General features: G+C 43.8%; 3 protein-coding genes across 3 annotated transcripts; all 3 read left to right on the top strand.

Moving 5' to 3' along the window:
• The first annotated feature begins 8,538 nt into the window (after nucleotides 1-8,538).
• On the top strand, nucleotides 8,539-12,309 carry LOC306928005 (carboxypeptidase inhibitor SmCI-like). The gene is made up of 4 exons (XM_079507926.1): nucleotides 8,539-8,736; nucleotides 10,256-10,462; nucleotides 11,336-11,503; nucleotides 12,006-12,309. Exons 1-4 carry the CDS (start codon nucleotides 8,676-8,678, stop codon nucleotides 12,221-12,223), a joined length of 654 nt encoding a protein of 217 aa, XP_079364052.1. The 5' UTR covers nucleotides 8,539-8,675; the 3' UTR covers nucleotides 12,224-12,309.
• Nucleotides 12,310-14,400: 2,091 nt separating this feature from the next.
• Nucleotides 14,401-16,384, top strand: LOC306927908 (BPTI/Kunitz domain-containing protein-like). Its single transcript, XM_079507794.1, has 3 exons — nucleotides 14,401-14,591; nucleotides 15,061-15,237; nucleotides 16,070-16,384. Exons 1-3 carry the CDS (start codon nucleotides 14,531-14,533, stop codon nucleotides 16,300-16,302), a joined length of 471 nt encoding a protein of 156 aa, XP_079363920.1. The 5' UTR covers nucleotides 14,401-14,530; the 3' UTR covers nucleotides 16,303-16,384.
• Nucleotides 16,385-19,669: 3,285 nt separating this feature from the next.
• Nucleotides 19,670-21,578, top strand: LOC306927955 (BPTI/Kunitz domain-containing protein-like). The gene is made up of 3 exons (XM_079507854.1): nucleotides 19,670-19,866; nucleotides 20,332-20,505; nucleotides 21,006-21,578. The coding sequence occupies exons 1-3, from the start codon at nucleotides 19,806-19,808 to the stop codon at nucleotides 21,200-21,202; spliced, it is 432 nt and encodes a 143-aa protein (XP_079363980.1). The 5' UTR covers nucleotides 19,670-19,805; the 3' UTR covers nucleotides 21,203-21,578.
• Nucleotides 21,579-21,999: the final 421 nt, after the last annotated feature.

Here is a 21,999-nt window from a genome sequence, read left to right as displayed (position 1 = left end):
GAAGAGCAAAATGCAGACCAAGAACAATGGTTTCAACCAAAACTAGACTACTTCCATGACTTTATTAAGAAGACAAATGAATGGATAGTGGAAGCCAAACAAAGACGGCTTACGACGGCACAGGAATGTGACGAAGATGTGACCCCCATGGACAGTGTCTCTGTGGTGTCCACATTAAAACGCAAAACAGACAAATCCAGTACTGGACATGGGTCTGTCAGTGGTCTTTCCCGGCACAGCGGTGCTTCAGCAGCTTCCTCAGCTCGTTTAAGGGAAGAAGCCAACAGAGCAGCATTAATCGCAAAGGCAGCTGCCATACAGAAACAACAAGAATTGGATTTACAACAAGCACAATTAAATGCTAAAATGGCACAGTTGGAAGTGGAAACCGCTATTGCAGAGTCTACTGCAAAAATCAAGGTTTATTCAGAGTTTGAAGCCCCACAGCACAACATGCGACGGCAGATGAAGCCTGAAGAGGGCGCTATTTTTGCTCCTGTGCAGCAGCAAAGAAACACAGGCTCGTTGCCACGACGGGTGAAGCCTGAAGAGGGCGCTACTTCGGCTCCTACTCACCCACAAAGGCAGATGGGCTCATTGCCACACGCCGCCGATGTCAGACGCAAGACGACGGGCTCGGTACCACAGTATATACCTGGCTTTGCTGATGTCAGGTCTGTGAGATATCAGGATCAGCCACCAAGGCAGGAGTACGCCTATGGTGAGCAGCAACAAGAGGATGGTATGGGGAACATAGTTAAAGTGATGCAGAGGCAGAACGACATTACGGAGATGCTTGCAAGGCAACAACAGATTTCTCATCTTCCTCAAGTGAACATCCCAGTGTTCAATGGCGACCCACTCCAATACAGATCCTTTATGAGAGCGTTTGAACACGCAATTGAATCAAAGACACAGAACGATGCAGACAAACTCTACTACCTAGAACAATATACTTTGGGAGAGCCGAGAGATCTCATCAGGAGCTGTCAACATATGACATCTACGCGTGGTTTCAAAGAGGCAATGAAGCTACTCACAGAACATTATGGAAATGAGTTAAAGATCGCCACTGCTTACATGGAGAAGGCATTCCAGTGGCCTTCAATAAAGTCAGAAGATGGCAAATCACTGCACTCTTTCTCACTGTTCCTTGTGTCATGTCGCAATGCCATGGAGGACATTGAATACATGGATGAGATGGACAACCCTGCTAACATGAGAGCCATCATCTCAAAGCTCCCTTACAAACTCTGTGAGAGATGGAGAGGTGCTGCTTTCGACCTCCAAGAGAGAGGGCGGGGACGAGCCAAGTTTTCGGACTTAGTCAGGTTCATTGAAAGGCAGGCTAAAGTCACCATGGACCCGCTCTTCGGGAATATTGCAGACGCTGGGCCTGCTGCGGAAAGAAGAGACAAAAACACAGCACCAGCGAAAGGTTTCAAGAAAGGTGAAACTAAAAGGAGTAGCTTTGCAACAAACGTTGTCTCAAGCGAAGAACAAGCACAGCGTCCTTCTAAGACAAAGAATGACACTACCCCTTTCAATGTGGCTCTTGTCAAACATTGCCTATTCTGTGGAAAGAGCCATGCTTTGGAAGTCTGTCACTCCTTCCGTGACAAACCACACAACGACAAAGTTGAATTTTTGAAGAAATCTGGACTCTGTTTTGGATGCTTAGTTAAGGGACACCGAAGTTCAGAGTGCAAAAAGAAGGCAAGCTGCCAAGTGTGCTCTGGAAAGCACCCCAGTCTGCTCCATATTTCTAGGCCAGCACAAAGTTCCAGTGAAAAGTTCCGGTGAGAAAGAACAAACCACCTCAAGAGCTGTTGTGTCTGTACATGAAGAAACCAGTGCGTACACTGGGGCCGGTAATGGGGACGGAATACTTGCTATTGTGCCTGTCCGTGTCAAATCCAAGAAAAGTCCCAAGTCAGTGGAGACTTATGCCTTTATGGACCCGGGCAGCACAGGTACGTTTTGCACCGAAGACTTAGCCAGGCAGCTGAACCTCACTGGCAGAAAGACAGAGATTATTCTGCAAACCATGAATCTAAAAGGGAGCATTGACAGTCACGTGCTCTCTGATATGGAAGTGAGCAGTCTAGAAGAAAACAACTTCATAGACCTGCCCAAAGTGTTCACACAGAAGGAGATACCAGTGAGCAGACAGAACATTCCTTTGCAGAGGGATGTAGACAGATGGCCGTACTTGAGAGAGGTGAAACTGCCATACATTGATGCCAAGGTGGGACTCATGATTGGGACCAACGCCCACAAGGCAATGGAGCCGTGGAGAGTAATAAACAGTCAGGGCAACGGACCGTACGCTGTCAAGACAGCCCTTGGCTGGGTCATAAATGGGCCACTCAAAGAACATAAGGATGCCACTTCAGAAAGTGATGAACGACAATGGTTCACTGTTAATCGAATCTCTCTGCAGAGCATTGAAGAGTTAACCATACAACAATACAACCACGACTTTCCTGAGAGGAACTGTGAAGGTGGAGATGTCTTTGGAGGACCATCAGTTTATGGACAAGATGACAAGCTCTGTTCATCAGGTTGATGGGCACTACTATCTCAACCTACCTGTGAAGAGTCAAAGTCTCACCTTGCCAAACAATCGAAGCGTTGCCGTGCAGCGTGCAGTCAACTTGAAGAGGAAACTCAGCAAGAACCCTGAATTCCACAAGGAATACACAACCTTCGTGAACAACATGCTCGACAAAGGTCATGCAGTTCGGGTACGTGAGGACGAACACAGTCGTCGAGATGGCAGAACCTGGTATATTCCCCACCATGGGGTATACCACCCTAAGAAGAAGAAGTTGCGAGTTGTATTCGACTGCGCTGCTTCCTTTCAAGGTACTTCACTGAACGACATACTACTCCAAGGTCCAGACCTAACAAATTCACTTGTGGGAGTGTTGTTGAGATTTCGACAGGATGAAGTTGCAGTCATGGCTGATGTCGAAGCAATGTACTACCAAGTCAGGGTACCTGACGAAGATACGGACCTCATGCGCTTTTTGTGGTGGCCTCAGGGATGCCTCACAGAGAACCTTGTGGAATACAAGATGGTGGTACACATCTTTGGTGCAAAGTCATCGCCCAGCTGTGCAACGTTTGCACTGAGAAAGACAGCCAAGGACAACAGAAGCAACTCATCGACCGAGACAGTGGACACTGTTCTCAGAAATTTCTACGTAGATGACTGTTTAAAGTCTGTTCCAAGTGAAGAGGAAGCAGTTGCTCTGGTTCAAGAGCTCACTGCGCTATGTGCTACAGGAGGGTTTCACTTAACAAAGTGGGCCAGCAACAGCCGCTTGCTGATGTCGTCGATCCCAGAAGAGGAGAGGGCAAAAGATTTCAAGAACCTGGACTTAAGTGAGGATGCACTGCCCGTGGAGAGGGCTCTTGGCGTACAATGGTGCACTGAAGATGACTCATTCAGGTTCACCATCAATACTGCAGACAAGCCAATCTCAAGACGTGGAGTCCTCTCAGTCGTAAGTTCGATCTTCGACCCACTAGGCTTTCTGGCGCCACTCACCCTACCTGCAAAGATGCTCCTGCAACAAATGTGCAAAGACAAACTAGGATGGGACGAAGACGTTACAAAAGAACTTGCACAGAAATGGCTAAAGTGGTTGAGAGACCTTCATCAGCTATCTGACTTCAGTGTGAGAAGGTCTATCAAGCCTACTGGTTTTGGGTCCAACACCACAGCCCAACTACACCATTTTTCTGACGCAAGCGAACTTGGATATGGGACGGTGTCTTACCTGCGGCTTGTTGATGAAGACGGTCAGTCACACTGCGCTTTCTTAATGGGAAAGTCTAGGGTGGCACCTCTAAAGCAGACCACTATCCCACGCATGGAACTGACAGCAGCCGTCGTAGCTGTAAAAGTGGACAAGATGATGAAAAAGGAACTTCAACTTGAATTGCTGGACTCAGTCTTCTGGACCGACAGCACCACAGTCCTAAGGTATCTTGCAAGTGAAACAAGTCGTTTCAAGACCTTTGTCGCTAACAGAGTTGCTGTCATCAGAGATAACACAAGATCGATACAGTGGAGGTACGTCAACTCCTCACTGAATCCAGCAGACTGTGCGTCACGCGGACAAACAGCAGAGATCTTCTTGAAGAACCACAGTTGGATCTGTGGACCATCCTACTTTCAGACACCAGAAGAACAGTGGCCTGAACACCCTGATCTACAACAGGTCAAGCCTGATGACATTGAACTGAGGAAATCAGTCACAGTGAATGTGAACCTAACTCACACAGCGGAAAGTCCTGTGAGCAAAATGATTCATCACTACTCCAAGTGGTATCGACTGAAGAAAGCCGTTGCATGGCTGCTCAAGCTCAAACAGATTCTTCTGCAGCTCAGCAAAAAACGACAGGAGCTCAGAAATACTATGACTCAGACTATCACCGATGCTACAAAGCTAAAGGATGCAGTTGAGCAGAGCATGTGTGACTACAAGAGAACACTGGAAAGAAAGTATCTGACAGTGAAGGACTTAACAGATGCAGAAAAGGAAATTATCCTCTTCAGTCAACACCAAAGATTTTGCGACGAGCTGTCTGCTCTGAAACAAGGAGCCAGTGTCAAAATAAGTAGTCCAACCTACAAGTTGGATCCTATTCTGCAGGACGGCATGCTCAGGGTCGGAGGCAGGCTCTGCAATTCTGCAATGCCGGAAGAGGCTATGCACCCCGTCATTTTGTCTAAGGACATGCACATTGCTAATCTCATTCTGCAAGACATCCATGAGAGGATTGGGCACTCTGGCCGAAACTACATGCTTTCAGAGTTACGACAAAGTTACTGGATTCCCAAAGCGAACTCAGCAATAAGAAGACTCCTTACGAAGTGCGTTGTCTGTAGCAGACATCATGGAAAAGTTGGGGAACAAAAGATGTCCAACTTGCCTCCCGACAGAGTGCTGCCTGACCAACCGCCCTTCACAAACGTGGGGGTCGATTACTTTGGCCCTGTTGAGGTCAAAAGAGGACGCAGCATTGTGAAAAGGTATGGCGTGCTCTTTACTTGCTTAACTATTAGAGCCGTACATATTGAGGTTGCACACTCCCAGGACACGGACTCGTGCATAAATGCACTGCGCAGGTTTGTGTGCCGAAGAGGACAAGTGAAGATTTTCCGATCGGACAACGGCACCAATTTTGTTGGTGCCGAGCGGGAGCTCCGCGAGTCCATACAGCAATGGAACCAAGCCAAAATCCAAGATTCACTTATGCAGAAAGGAATCACATGGATTTTCAATCCACCCAGTGGCTCTCACCATGGCGGAGTTTGGGAGAGGCAAATCCGCACTGTGAGAAAGGTCCTGCACTCTGTACTGAAGCAGCAAACGCTTGACGATGAATGCCTTCAGACAGTGTTGTGTGAAGCTGAAGCCATCATTAACAGCAGGCCCATCACTACATCTTCAGAGGATCCCAGGGATCTGGAACCCCTGACGCCCAATCACCTGTTGTTGATGAAGAAACAGCCATTGATGCCTGTAGGGCTGTTCCAAACGGCAGATCTGTATGCTCGTCGGCGCTGGAGGCAGACTCAGTATATTGCTGATTTGTTCTGGAAGCGGTGGGCCAAAGAGTATCTGCCCCTTCTACAAGAACGCCAAAAGTGGTCTCAAGTCAAGAGGAACCTGGCACCTGACGATGTTGTACTGATCGTGGACGACACTGCCCCCCGTAACTCATGGACCATGGGCAGGGTTCTAAAGACTATTCCAGACAAAAACGGTCTGGTCCGCAGAGTCCTGATCAAGACGAAGACCAACACCTTGGAGAGGCCTATTGACAAGCTTTGCCTGCTTTGTTCAGCCGATGCTTAAGAAAAGGCCAAGACGATAAGAGAAAGACATTATTGAACAGTATTTGATTGTTGAAATTGGCTCTTGATATGTTTTTTGTTGTATTTGTAATTGATATGCATCCTGCCTACTCAATTAGGGGCCGGTAATGTAAGAGCCAAAGTGGTTACTATGTGTAATTCATATGTTTTATTTCATTTTTGCCTTATTAGTGCATTTATGTATAATGATGATGACCTGCTTTCCATGCTTAGCTATAGCTGTTTTGCAGTTGGTAAAGTTTAATTTAATGTTTATTATGCGCAGCTGAGGAGGTTAATTGGTGTGTTTATGCAACTGAGAAAGAGGAAAGACGGACGCTAGTTTGACACGTTGGAACACAACATTTTGACCGTAACTATTGGGTGATTTTTCCTGTTACTGGAACCCAAGAAAGATAACAGAAGACATTTCGTGTTTTGTGCAAGGAATTAAGGAAAGGACTATACTTTTGTTTGTATGCATTTTCTGTACTGCCGCTTTTCTTCACTAAAACTCCATTATTCATCTGCGCTGCCTGAAGTCTGTTCTGTGAGTACCGTGGTCCAGTTTATGCCCTTGGGATGTGCAAACACTATGTGCCCACTGTAGTTACGTGTCACTAAACCCTGCTTCAAACTGGTGAACGTGGCTTTGGAAAGAAGTGGAAATATTATTATTATTTTTGGAAAACAAATGCCACTACAGCTTATATTAGGGGAAATAGCCAATAATGCACTTTTGCACAAAATAACTCTTTGCTGGGGACGTAACAAATAAAGCTAAGAAAGCCTTCTAGCAGGAATTCTCCTTTAAAGTGAAGTGGATGGCAGCACAGCTGACCTTAATAAATGCTAATGTTAGCTGGTACAGAAAGTATTTGACGTAAAACAACATTTGTGCTGATCAGCGCAATATAGGACTAGGTCATATAACACGTTGCAAAATAAACGATACTGGACTGTGATCTAATAATGAATTGCATTTTTATAGCGCTTTTCCAAGTGCTCAAAGCGCTTTACAATGGTTCATTCATACATTGGGAGGTGAAGCGGCGAACAGTCGACACCAGCGTCCTCACTTCCCACATTCACACACCAATGGTGGTGAGCTCACACCGACCGACTCATTGGAGGCAATGTAGGGTTCAGTGTCTTGCCCAAGGACACTTTACATGTGGACAGGGGGAGCCGGGATTCGAACCGCCGACCCAGGGATCATTGGACGACCTGCTCTACCTCCTGAGCCACAGCCGCCCAAGCTTGCAGCGCGGCAGACGAGCTTGTAGATCTGCTATTTTTGGAAAAATCGTTAAAATTTGCCGCAAACCTTTGAATATATTCTTTCACAATGAACGTTTTAACTCATACCTTTGCGTCTGGGGGGGGGTCCCCTGAAACCACATATTTTCAGATGGGGGTCTGTGGACAAGTTCTGATAAATCTGGGCAAAAGGTTGAGCACCACTGACATAGAAACATGGGTTTTTCAGAAAACTGTCTATTAATCTGGTGTCAGTGAGGTCAGAAGTACAGAGTTGCTGGCCGGCTCATATATGCAGATCTAGTAATCATTAATAATAGTAATATTGTAAGGCGGTTGCCAGGGCTCGCCAACATGTCCACACACGTCCGTGGCAAAGACTCGGTCTTGTCCGCCAGGACAACGCTCCACACGTCCCAAACTCTTCTCCCTTCTGGCTCCAAAACTATGGAATACACTTCGCATTACAATCAGAACCACAGCCTCACTCCCAATCTTCCGCCATAGTCTGGAAACCCACCTTTTCAGACTCCATCATGGCCCGTAGCACTTACCCTAGCCCCTTAGATAAGCACTTTATGTAGACTTAGATAGCATTTTATACAGACTTATAGAATGTTACGTAGACAGCACTGGAATTGCATTTTATGTAGTCATAGCACTTTATAGTATATATGTATAGTATAGTATTGTATAGTTTCATTATATAGATATTCCATGGTTACGTTCTTAGCTTACGCATGTTCATGACTTTTTATGTATGTGATGTATTGCCATGCTTTTGTTATTGCTTAATGTAAGTCGCTCTGGATTTAGAGTGTCTGCTAAATGCCTAAATTGTTCGTGGCAACAATTTTAGATTTTAGCCACCATTTTATACCAGGTGGGTCATACCAAGAACACTCACAGTAATTAGTAGCAATTAACTTAAACAAGGCAAACTAAGGCCCATAAGTTATACACCATTACTTAAACCATATACAATTTACATTTCATATTTCAAGCAACACTTTACAAACACATGATATAGGCCTGCTATAATTAGAAAAGCTACAATATAAAACAGGAACAAACACCCCTCTCCTCTACAGCGCTTGGCACCTCCCAATCAACAGGAGGATTGCCAGCACAGGAGAGGACAGGTGACCAACAATCATGTTTGAAACAATTGCAATGTCCTTGCTCAGGAATTCAGATATACTAGAGACACACATATAAAACGCACCACTCCCCACAGTCACTTCCAAGCTGGCCAGCGATAATGAATAAGAAGAAACTGTGTATTCAGATGAGTGTGTGTGCATTATTCCTGTTTGTCTCTAATAGGGCACGTGGTCTCGGGGGGAGGGAGTGAATGACTGACACGCCCACATGCTGATCACAAACTGGATATAAAAGTGCTTCTGTTGCTGCATTTCAACACAGGAAGGACGACGTACACAGCGTAGTCTACTGAAGGTTTGAGAATCCTCCTTTCTGCCTAGTTTTACGTCTCGTGAGAGATATCTCAACCTCTCTCTCAAGGCCACCATCTTCAAACATGATGCTGAGTGTGGGTCTACTTCTCTGTGCTGTGATGACTCTGACAGGAGCCACAACAGGTGTGTGTTTGTGTGTGCTATATCGTCTATATATACTGTGTGTGTGCGTGTGTGTGTGTGTGTGTGTGTGTGTGTGTGTGTCTGCGTGTGCGCATGCATGACAGACACACACAGACCATGTGCTGATCTCATCACATTTGGGCAAGAGGCTATGGCTGTTTTTTTAGCCCAAGGAGTGTTTTTCGTGCAAAACTATTAACTAATGCTTGGAATGGATTCAGAATAATGACCAGCCCTATAGCTGCAATTTGCAACTCTAGATTCTTTTTTTTTTATAATTATAATGGGATGAATCTAGAGTTGCAATACCCTCCATTGACTCCCTACTCATCACGTTTGTGATCTGCTTGTATTAAAACGATGTTAAACTCACCAACATTGCAGCTCTAGGCCAATAAGCCAAGCTTGAATTATCCTCTTTCAATCTGCCGAGCTTTTGTTTCATAAAAATCCACCGTAGACATGTTATGAGATACTTTCTGTCAAGAAATTATGTTCATGTGATTCTTTTCTAAGTGCTGGAGTTTGGAAGCACTCGTCGTAAGTCACTGAACAGCCCTAGAGTACCACCTGTTTTGAATTTGCACATAATGCAGGAGGCAGCAGCGTGACCCCGTTAATAAAAATGAGTGCTTCCAAACTGCAACACTTAGAAAAAGAATCTCATGCATAGAATTTCTTGACAAAGTAGCTCATAACATGTCTACGGTGGATTTTTATGAAACAAGCTTGGCAGATTGTAAGGATAATTCAAGCTTGGCCTAGAGCTGCAACGATGGTGAGTTTAACGTTGTTTAATACAAGCAGATCGCAAATGCAAATTGGATGAGTAGGGATCGAGTCAATGGAGGGTATTGCAACTCTAGATTCTTCCCATTATTAAAAAAATCTAATAGAGTTGCAAATTGCGGCTAGACAAGCCCCTAGTTTGACACATTCATGCTTCTTAAAGCATAATTTAAAAAATAAGATTTGTTTTCCCTTAAAGGTTTTTAATGGTACTCTAACTTTCAACCCCTGAATTTACCATGATCCACAATTTATATAATACTCCATTTTCCTTGTTTAACGTTTGTTTTTAGTTCAATGTTTGTTTTAAAAAGGCCATTGACAATGAAGGGACATTTTATGTCATCTTGTCCCTCACAAACATTAAATGCCATTAACCATAAAGAGAATGTAATGTTTGTGTTGGTACCGTTTGTTTTACATCACCTAATCAACATGAGTTAGACTTTAATATATTAGTGCCCCTCACTTCACACGGTTGGGATTTTCTTTAATGTTATTTGGATGACTAGGAATAAAAAATAAACCCTTGAATGATTACTTTTGCGATTTCTTTTGGGCGATTAATGTTGTCCAACTAGAAAATGTCATTACCATGCTGTTGTATCTCCATCAGACCCTGGGCCCTGTTATGATCTGTTTTATCTCCATCAGACCCTGGGCCCTGTTATGATCTGTTGTATCTCCATCAGACCCTGGGTCCTGTTATGATCTGTTTTATCTCCATCAGACCCTGGGCCCTGTTATGATCTCATGGATGCCGGACCCTGCAACTCTTCCATTCCATCAAGTTCCGTCCCTCCCGTCTCTCTTCGCTTCCAGTACAACTCCACCTCAAAGGAGTGTGAAGCCTTCATTTACGGAGGCTGTTCCACCACCAGAAACAACTTCGTGACCAGAGAACAGTGTGTCCAAGAATGTGTTGTTCCCTCCCCTGGTGCGTATACAGAGCAGTGGGGTCCGGCGGGGGTCCCTGAGGGAGTTCCAGGGGTCCCCAGCTAAATGATAGTTTAGAACCAAATGGACCCTTGTGGCTCTGTAACTCTGAGTGTACAAATTGAACAGTGAGGGTCCATTTGTACGCTCTCAGAGTTAAATTAACATTGATTTTACAATATAAATTGGGGGTCCCAGAGATAGAAATGCCATTGAATGGGGGTCCGTAGACTAATGCATGTGAAACTGGGGGTCCTTGAAATTAAACGGGTTGATAATCAATGTTGGAGCTGTAGAAATTCTTCTCTTATGGGGGTCCCTGGCATATTATTTTCAAATGGGAAATTTCAGGTACTCTTCTTTAATCTTTTAACATGATTTCGTTTTTAAGTGAAAAATGTGGGTATTTAAAAAAAAATATATTCCTTAAAAAAATTAATTGTTAGCTTCTCCTTTGGTCCACCCATTACAAACTTTCGACTTTACAGGAGTAGGTGGCCTATGTTTAAATGTCAATACTTCTACTCTACTACATCTCAGAGGCAAATATTACTCCACTTATTTGAAAACCTTACTTATTAGTTTACTTTGTAAAGGTTGACTATTACTACAAAACAAGCATGAACCACTTTCATCCCTATACGTTGGCTACGTGAAAATAGACGTTTGTTTATACATTATTAACACTTGTGACATTCTGCATAATGACTTTTGATGGCTATACTTTTGTAAGTCCATTTTGAATACCAGACTTTTACTTGTGACAGTATCAATACCATGATGAAGACATACTCTTAAGTAAAACATATTGGTCCTTCTTCCTCCAGTGATTGTCATGTTGTAATGGCCATATTGTTGTTTGTATCTCCATCAGACTGGTGTTTGGATCCCGTGAAGGTTGGGCCGTGCAAGGCCCGCAAGCCTCGGTGGCACTTCAACACGGACACAAAGTATTGCGAGCGGTTCATGTACGGGGGCTGCCACGGCAACAAGAACAACTTCCCGACCGAACAAGAGTGTGGTGATCTGTGCATCACGCCTGGTGTGTATAGAGCAGCAGGGTCCAGGGTGGGTCCCTGAGGGAGTTCCAGGGGGTCCCCAGCTAAATGATAGTTTAGAATCAAATGGACCCTTGTGCACCTGTAGGTGTGCAAAAGCCTTGCTTTTTATTGTTATTTTAAAAATAAATATTCCTTAAAAAATTCTATTTCAACTTTACAAGAGTAAGCGGCCTATTTTAAAATGTCAATTCTTCTACATCTCGGAGGCAAATATTACTCTCTTGACTATTACTACAAAACGAGCATGAACCGCTTTCATCCCTATACGTTGGCTATGTGAAAATAGATACATTATGAACACTTGTGACATTCTGCACAATGACTTTTGGTACTTTATTTTGATGGCTTTTGTAAGTCCATTTTGAATACCAGACTTACTTGTGACAGTACCATAATGAAGACTTACTCTAAAACATATTAGTCCTTCTTCCTCCAGTGATTGTCATGTTTTAATGGCCATATTGTTGTGTTTATCTCCATCAGACGAAAGTTGGTGTTTGGATCCTGAGGACGTTGGGCCTATTGGGTGCTATGCCCTCATGCCTCGGTGGCACTTCACCAAAGACACAAAGAAGTGCGAGCTGTTCATGTACGGGGGCTGCCTCGCCAACAAGAACAACTTCCTGACCGAACAAGCGTGTGTCAATCTGTGTGGTCACCTGAACCAGGCCCAGTGGGAACGACCTCCTGTCCAAAAATGACCAAGCAGTGTCTGCTTGGAGAAAAAAGGGACAACCCCCTCCTATCCACCACTCTCTAAAATAAACTTACCCTCATATCAAACTGGCATGTGTGTGTGAATCATTTATGACTGTCTTCTAGACAATACCGTTTTGGAAACCAGTGGTGTGCTGGTTTTGCTGTTAAACCCAACCCCCATTGAGGGCTTATATTAGGGGAAATAGCCAATAATGCACTTTTGCACAAAATAACTCTTTGCTGGGGACGTAACAAATAAAGCTAAGAAAGCCTTCTAGCAGGAATTCTCCTTTAAAGTGAAGTGGATGGCAGCACAGCTGACCTTAATAAATGCTAATGTTAGCTGGTACAGAAAGTATTTGACGTAAAACAACATTTGTGCTGATCAGCGCAATATAGGACTAGGTCATATAACACGTTGCAAAATAAACGATACTGGACTGTGATCTAATAATGAATTGCATTTTTATAGCGCTTTTCCAAGTGCTCAAAGCGCTTTACAATGGTTCATTCATACATTGGGAGGTGAAGCGGCGAACAGTCGACACCAGCGTCCTCACTTCCCACATTCACACACCAATGGTGGTGAGCTCACACCGACCGACTCATTGGAGGCAATGTAGGGTTCAGTGTCTTGCCCAAGGACACTTTACATGTGGACAGGGGGAGCCGGGATTCGAACCGCCGACCCAGGGATCATTGGCCGACCTGCTCTACCTCCTGAGCCACAGCCGCCTAAGCTTGCAGCGCGGCAGACGAGCTTGTAGATCTGCTATTTTTGGAAAAATCGTTAAAATTTGGCGCAAACCTTTGAATATATTCTTTCACAATGAACGTTTTAACTCATACCTTTGCGTCTGGGGGGGGGGTCCCCTGAAACCACATATTTTCAGATGGGGGTCTGTGGACAAGTTCTGATAAATCTGGGCAAAAGGTTGAGCACCACTGACATAGAAACATGGGTTTTTCAGAAAACTGTCTATTAATCTGGTGTCAGTGAGGTCAGAAGTACAGAGTTGCTGGCCGGCTCATATATGCAGATCTAGTAATCATTAATAATAGTAATATTGTAAGGCGGTTGCCAGGGCTCGCCAACATGTCCACACACGTCCGTGGCAAAGACTCGGTCTTGTCCGCCAGGACAACGCTCCACACGTCCCAAACTCTTCTCCCTTCTGGCTCCAAAACTATGGAATACACTTCGCATTACAATCAGAACCACAGCCTCACTCCCAATCTTCCGCCATAGTCTGGAAACCCACCTTTTCAGACTCCATCATGGCCCGTAGCACTTACCCTAGCCCCTTAGATAAGCACTTTATGTAGACTTAGATAGCATTTTATACAGACTTATAGAATGTTACGTAGACAGCACTGGAATTGCATTTTATGTAGTCATAGCACTTTATAGTATATATGTATAGTATAGTATTGTATAGTTTCATTATATAGATATTCCACGGTTACGTTCTTAGCTTACGCATGTTCATGACTTTTTATGTATGTGATGTATTGCCATGCTTTTGTTATTGCTTAATGTAAGTCGCTCTGGATTTAGAGTGTCTGCTAAATGCCTAAATTGTCCGTGGCAACAATTTTTGATTTTTTTTACTGCCTGCAGATTCAGCCACCATTTTATACCAGTTGGGTCATACCAAGAACACTCACAGTAATTAGTAGCAATTAACTTAAACAAGGCAAACTAAGGCCCATAAGTTATACACCATTACTTAAACCATATACAATTTACATTTCATATTTCAAGCAACACTTTACAAACACATGATATAGGCCTGCTATAATTAGAAAGTTTACAATATAAAACGGGAACAAACACCCCTCTCCTCTACAGCGCTTGGCACCTCCCAATCAACAGGAGGATTGCCAGCACAGGAGAGGACAGGTGACCAACAATCAATTGAACATCATGTTTGAAACAATTCCAATGTCCTTGCTCAGGACTTCAGATATACTAGAGACACACATATAAAACGCACCACTCCCCACAGTCACTTCCAAGCTGGCCAGCGATAATGAATTGTGTACTGTGTATTCAGATGAATGTGTGCGCATTGTCCCTGTTTGTCTCTAATAGGGCACGTGGTCTCGGGGGGAGGGAGTGAATGACTGCCACGCCCACATGCTGATCACAAACTGGATATAAAAGTGCTTCTGTTGCTGCATTTCAACACAGGAAGGACGACGTACACAGCGTAGTCTACTGAAGGTTTGAGAATCCGCCTTGCCTCCTTGTTACTTCTCGTGAGAGATATCTCAACCGCGCTCTCTCAAGGCAACCATCTTCAAACATGATGCTGAGTGTGGGTCTACTTCTCTGTGCTGTGATGACTCTGACAGAAGCCAGATCAGGTGTGTGTGTTTGTGTGTTCTATATATGTCTGTCTGTCTGTCTGTGTGTGTGTGTGTGTGTGTGTGTGTGTGTGTGTATTTGGGCACGAGGCTATGGCCGTTTTAGCCCAAGGAGTGTTTTTCGTGCAAAACTAATGCTTGGAATGGATTCAGAATCATGAAAACCCCCTAGTTTGACACATTCATGCTTCTTAAAGCATAATTAAAAAATAAGATTTGTTTTGCCTTAAAGGTTTTTAATGGTACTCCAACTTTCAACCCCTGAATTTACCATGATCCACAATTTATATAATACTTTATTTATATTATGTTATTTGGATGAACCTATAAGCCTTATAGCCTATACCTTAATACGGTATAGGCTAAAGGATCATAAAACAAATTATGATTATTTTTGCGATTTCTTTTGGGCTAATGTTGTCCAACAGAAAATGTAATTTGAGCATTCCATGCTGTTTATCTCCATCAGACCCTGGGCCCTGTTATGATCTCATGGACGCCGGACCCTGCGACGCTTCCATCCCTCGCTTCTATTACAACTCTACATCAAAGACGTGTGAAGAGTTCGTGTACGGAGGCTGTTACACCACCCGCAACAACTTCCTGACCAGAGCAGAGTGTGTCGAAGAATGTGTTCCCAAACCTGGTGCGTATGTATACTGCATCTAGAGCAGTGGGTCCCAAAGTGGGGTCCGGAGACCCCACTCTGATTTTTTTTTTTTTTTTAACTCAAATCTTTGCTTCTGCGGGGTCCCTGGAACAACATCTTTTCAGAGTGTGGCGATCTGTGTCACCTGAGCATCACGCCTGGTGCGTATAGAGCAGCAGGGTCCGGGGGGGGGGGGGAGTTCCAGGGGGTCCCCAGCTAAATGATAGTATGGAATCAAATGGACCCTTGTGGGTCTGTAACTCTGAGAGTGTACAAATGGAACAGTGAGGGTCCATTTGTACACTCTCAGAGTTAAATTAACATTGATTTTACAATATAAATTGGGGTCCCAGAGATATAAATGCCATTGAATGGTTGGTCCATTGTCATTTTTGGGCACCGTACCCTCTCCACACACCTGTAGGTGTGCAAAAGCCTTGCTTTTTATTGGTATTTTAAAAAGAAATATTCCTTAAAAAATTCTATTTCGACTTTACAAGAGTAGGTGGCCTATTTTAAAATGTCAATTCTTCTACATCTCGGAGGCAAATATTACTCTTGACTATTACTACAAAACGAGCATGAACCGCTTTCATCCCTATACGTTGGCTACGTGAAAATAGATACATTATGAACACTTGTGACATTCTGCATAATGACTTTTGGTACTTTATTTTGATGGCTATACTTTTGTAAGTCTATTTTGAATACCAGACTTTTACTTGTGACAGTATCAGTACCATAATGAAGACTTACTCTAAAACATATTAGTCCTTCTTCCTCCAGTGATTGTCATGTTTTAATGGCCATATTGTTTTATCTCCATCAGACGATAGTTGGTGTTTGGATCCCGTGGAGGTTGGGCCGTGCAAGGCTGAGGGCCTTGTGCCACCGAGGCCTGAGGGGCCTCGGTGGCACTTCAACAAAGACACAAAGAAGTGCGAGCTGTTCATGTACGGGGGCTGCCTCGCCAACAACAACTTCCTGACCGAACAAGCGTGTGTCAATCTGTGTGGTCACCTGAACCAGGCCCAGTGGGAACGACCTCCTGTCCAAAAATGACCAAGCAGTGTCTGCTTGGAGAAAAAAGGGACAACCCCCTCCTATCCACCACTCTCTAAAATAAACTTACCCTCATATCAAACTGGCGTGTGTGTGAATCATTTATGACTGTCTTCTAGACAATACCGTTTTGGAAACCAGTGGTGTGCTGGTTTTGCTGTTAAACCCAACCCCCATTGAGGGCTTATATTAGGGGAAATAGCCAATAATGCACTTTTGCACAAAATAACTCTTTGCTGGGGACGTAACAACTACAAATAAAGCTAAGAAAGCCTTCTAGCAGGAACTCTCCTTGGAAGTGGAGGCGGATGGCAGCACAGCTGACCTTAATAAATGCTAATGTTAGCTGGTACAGAAAGTATTTGACGTAAAACAACATAATAGTAACTGGATGTGGTGGAGGAGGTCTTAATTTGGCCTCTGTGAACATGAGGTGGGGCGGAACAGTGCATTTGTGCTGATCAGCGCAATATAGGACTAGGTCATATAACACGTTGCAAAATAAACGATACTGGACTGTTTGACACAGGGAAGGGGCAGTGTTACCACGGAAACGGTCAGTGGTGTGACGCCGGGCCACGACGTCACGCTACCCTATAAAAGAGGACGCAGACGATCAGAAAGTGTGTGTTCCAGGATAATCTCAGTAAGACCGACAAGACTACATAAACATATATATATAATCATCATCACCAGTACAAAGAGAGGTACCTGCAGGATCAACATACTCCAGGCTCAAGCCCACATCTAGACTCCCTCTTACAAGCCTACACCACAGCCCTTAGACAGCTGCCTATATATAGGGAATCGTCTTTACAGGCAGGGAAGAACAGATTCACTTTGACACGGGGAAGGGGCAGGGAAGAACAGATTCACTGTGTTTGACACGGGGAAGGGGAAGGGAAGAACAGATTCACTTTGTTTGACACGGGGAAGGGGCAGGAAGAACAGATTCACTTTGTTTGACACGGGGAAGGGGCAGGAAGAACAGATTCACTTTGTTTGACGCAGGGAAGAACAGATTCACTTTGTTTGACACGGGGAAGGGGCAGGAAGAACAGATTCACTTTTCTCACCCATTGACCTCAAGTTAAAAAATCACACCCGTGTGAACTGAGTGGTGTAAGGTCTTATATAGCCTGTCTGACGTAATGAAATCATGTCTGACGTAATTAAATCACACCCGGGTGAACAGGGAGAACATGGCAACCATGCTCACTTTTTTCTGCACAGACTAACAAAGCCAGTTGTAGGTAATGAAATCACACCCGGGTGAACAGGGTGAACATAGCAACCATGCTCATTTTTTCTGCACTAACAAAGCCAGTTGTAGGAGTGGTTTACACCACTCAAAAAGAGCATGTCACAATAAAGTTGCATGAATTCAGACCGGATTCGTTCAACACCAAGATATGTTTTGTGAAAGGTTTGTCATGGGGTCTAATGAACAACAGATTAACTGCATGTCGACACGCCCAATATAATATCAGTAATCATTTTAATAACCAGTAAGACGCTGAAACAACAGATTCTTAACCCATTCTGGGCGGGAAACCCTTTTGGTGTTTTAACGATTATTTTATTTTTATTGGAAAAATAGCAGATATAATAATGAATTGCATTTTTATAGTGCTTTTCCAAGTGCTCAAAGCGCTTTACAATGGTTCATTCATACATTGGGAGGTGAAGCGGCGAACAGTCGACGCCAGCGTCCTCACTTCCCACATTCACACACCAATGGTGGGGAGCTCACACCGACCGACTCATTGGAGGCAATGTAGGGTTCAGTGTCTTGCCCAAGGACACTTTGACATGTGGACAGGAGGAGCCGGGATTCGAACCGCTGACCCAGGGATCATTGGACGACCTGCTCTACCTCCTGAGACACAGCCGCCCAAGCTCGAAGCTTGTAGATCTGCTTTTTTTTTTTAAATCATTAAAATTTGGCGCAAACCTTGAATATATTCTTTCACAATGAACGTTTTAACTCATACCTTTGCTTCTGGGGGGGGGGGGGGGGTCCCTGAAACCACATATTTTCAGTTGGGGGTCTGTGGACAAGTTCAGATAAATCTGGGCGTCTTTGACATGGAAAAGGTTGAGCACCACTGACATAGAAACATGGGGTTTTCAGAAAACTGTCTATTAATCTGGTGTCAGTGAGGTCAGAAGTACAGAGTTGCTGGCCGGCTCATATATGCAGATCTAGTAATCATTAATAATAATAGTAATAATGTAAGGCGGTTGCCAGGGCTCGCCAACATGTCCACACACGGACTAATGTGTCCGTGGCAAATACTCGGTCTTGTCCGCCAGGACAATGCTCCACACGTCCCAAACTCTTCTCCCTTCTGGCTCCGAAACTATGGAATACACTTCGCATTACAATCAGAACTGCAGCCTCACTCCCAATCTTCCGCCATAGTCTGAAACCCCACCTTTTCAGACTCCATCATGGCCCGTAGCACTTACCCTAGCCCCTTAGATAAGCACTTTATGTAGACTTAGATAGCATTTTATACAGACTTATAGAATGTTACGTAGACAGCACTGGAATTGCATTTTATGTAGTCATAGCACTTTATAGTATATATGTATAGTATAGTATAGTATTGTATAGTTTCATTATATAGATATTCCACGGTTACGTTCTTAGCTTACGCATGTTCATGACTTTTTATGTATGTGATGTATTGCCATGCTTTTGTTATTGCTTAATGTAAGTCGCTCTGGATTTAGAGTGTCTGCTAAATGCCTAAATTGTCCGTGGCAACAATTTTTGATTTTTTTTTACTGCCTGCAGATTCAGCCACCATTTTATACCAGTTGGGTCATACCAAGAACACTCACAGTAATTAGTAGCAATTAACTTAAACAAGGCAAACTAAGGCCCATAAGTTATACACCATTACTTAAACCATATACAATTTACATTTCATATTTCAAGCAACACTTTACAAACACATGATATAGGCCTGCTATAATTAGAACATTTACAATATAAAACGGGAACAAACACCCCTCTCCTCTACAGCGCTTGGCACCTCCCAATCAACAGGAGGATTGCCAGCACAGGAGAGGACAGGTGACCAACAATCAATTGAACATCATGTTTGAAACAATTCCAATGTCCATGCTCAGGACTTCAGATATACTAGAGACACACATATAAAACGCACCACTCCCCACAGTCACTTCCAAGCTGGCCAGCGATAATGAATTAGAAGAAACTAGTGTATTCAGATGAATGTCTGCGCATTGTCCCTGTTTGTCTCTAATAGGGCACGTGGTCTCGGGGGGAGGGAGTGAATGACTGCCACGCCCACATGCTGATCACAAACTGGATATAAAAGTGCTTCTGTTGCTGCATTTCAACACTTCAACACAGGAAGGACGACGTACACAGCGTAGTCTACTGAAGGTTTGAGAATCCGCCTTGCCTCCTTGTTACTTCTCTTGAGAGATATCTCAACCGCTCTTTCTCAAGGCAACCATCTTCAAACATGATGCTGAGTGTGGGTCTACTTCTCTGTGCTGTGATGACTCTGACAGAAGCCAGATCAGGTGTGTGTGTTTGTGTTTTCAATATATGTCTCTGTGTGTGTGTGTGTGTTGTGCGTATGTGCGTGTGCGTGTATTTGGGCATGAGGCTATGGCCGTTTTTAGCCCAAGGAGTGTTTTTCGTGCAAAACTAATGCTTGGAATGGATTCAGAATCATGAAAACCCCCTAGTTTGACACATTCATGCTTCTTAAAGCATAATTAAAAAATAAGATTTGTTTTGCCTTAAAGGTTTTTAATGGTACTCCAACTTTCAACCCCTGGATTTACCATGATCCACAATTTATATAATACTTTATTTATAATATGTTATTTTGATGAACCTATAAGCCTTATAGCCTATACCTTAATACGGTATAGGCTAAAGGATCATAAAACAAATTATGATTATTTTTGCGATTTCTTTTGGGCTAATGTTGTCCAACAGAAAATGTAATTTGAGCATTCCATGCTGTTTATCTCCATCAGACCCTGGGCCCTGTTATGATCTCATGGACGCCGGACCCTGCGACGCTTCCATCCCTCGCTTCTATTACAACTCTACATCAAAGACGTGTGAAGAGTTCGTGTACGGAGGCTGTTACACCACCCGCAACAACTTCCCGACCGAACAAGAGTGTGGCGATCTGTGCATCACGCCTGGTGTGTATAGAGCAGCAGGGTCCGGGGTGGGTCCCTGAGGGAGTTCCAGGGGGTCCCCAGCTAAATGATAGTTTAGAATCAAATGGACCCTTGTGCACCTGTAGGTGTGCAAAAGCCTTGCTTTTTATTGTTATTTTAAAAATAAATATTCCTTAAAAAATTCTATTTCAACTTTACAAGAGTAAGCGGCCTATTTTAAAATGTCAATTCTTCTACATCTCGGAGGCAAATATTACTCTCTTGACTATTACTACAAAACGAGCATGAACCGCTTTCATCCCTATACGTTGGCTATGTGAAAATAGATACATTATGAACACTTGTGACATTCTGCACAATGACTTTTGGTACTTTATTTTGATGGCTTTTGTAAGTCCATTTTGAATACCAGACTTACTTGTGACAGTACCATAATGAAGACTTACTCTAAAACATATTAGTCCTTCTTCCTCCAGTGATTGTCATGTTTTAATGGCCATATTGTTTTTTATCTCCATCAGACGAAAGTTGGTGTTTGGATCCTGAGGACGTTGGGCCTATTGGGTGCTATGCCCTCATGCCTCGGTGGCACTTCAACAAAGACACAAATAATTGCGAGCGGTTCATGTACGGGGGCTGCCTCGCCAACAAGAACAACTTCCTGACCGAACAAGCGTGTGTCAATCTGTGTGGTCACCTGAACATCACGCCTGTATAGAGCAGCTGTTCTCACACCTTTGTCAGTTGATTATGTATCTGGCCGCGGGACCCCACATCTGAGGTTTTGTGTATAATTTATTTTGTTTGTATCTTTGTTTCCGACGGATCCTTGACGATCTAGGTCTGACGCCTAAGCTATGGTCTGCTGTGTGGAGCCCCATTAAGGAGGTCGGACCATGTAAAGCTTGCCAAACGTCGGTGGCATTTCAATTCTGCCTCGAAGGGGGGGGGGGGGGGGGGGGTTGCATGCAGGCCCAGTGGGAACGACCTCCTGTCCAAAAATTAGTGTTTTCCAAGCAGTGTCTGCTTGGAGAAAAAAGGGACAACCCCCTCCTATCCACCACTCTCTAAAATAAACTTACCCTCATATCAAACTGGTGTGTGTGTGAATCATTTATGACGGTCTTCTAGACAATACCTTTTTGGAAACCAGTGGTGTGCTGGTTTTGCTGTTAAACCCAACCCCCATTGAGGGCTTATGTAAGAGCCAAAGTGGTTACTATGTGTAATTCATATGTTTTATTTCATTTTTGCCTTATTAGTGCATTATGTATAATGATGATGACCTGCTTTCCATGCTTAGCTATAGCTGTTTTGCAGTTGGTAAAGAGCGCCCCCTAAAGTTTAATTTAATGTTTATGCGCAGCTGAGGAGGTTAATTGGTGTGTTTATGCAACTGAGAAAAGGAAAGACGGACGGTAGTTTGACACGTTGGAACACAACATTTTGACCGTAACTATTGGGTGATTTTTCCTGTTACTGGAACCCAAGAAAGATAACAAGACGTTTTGTGCA

This window comes from Electrona antarctica (assembly GCF_951216825.1).
Source record: "Electrona antarctica genome assembly, chromosome: 8".
Lineage (NCBI taxonomy): Eukaryota > Metazoa > Chordata > Actinopteri > Myctophiformes > Myctophidae > Electrona > Electrona antarctica.
Note: the sequence above shows the minus strand (reverse complement) of the source record. Positions and strands in the feature narration are given on the sequence as shown.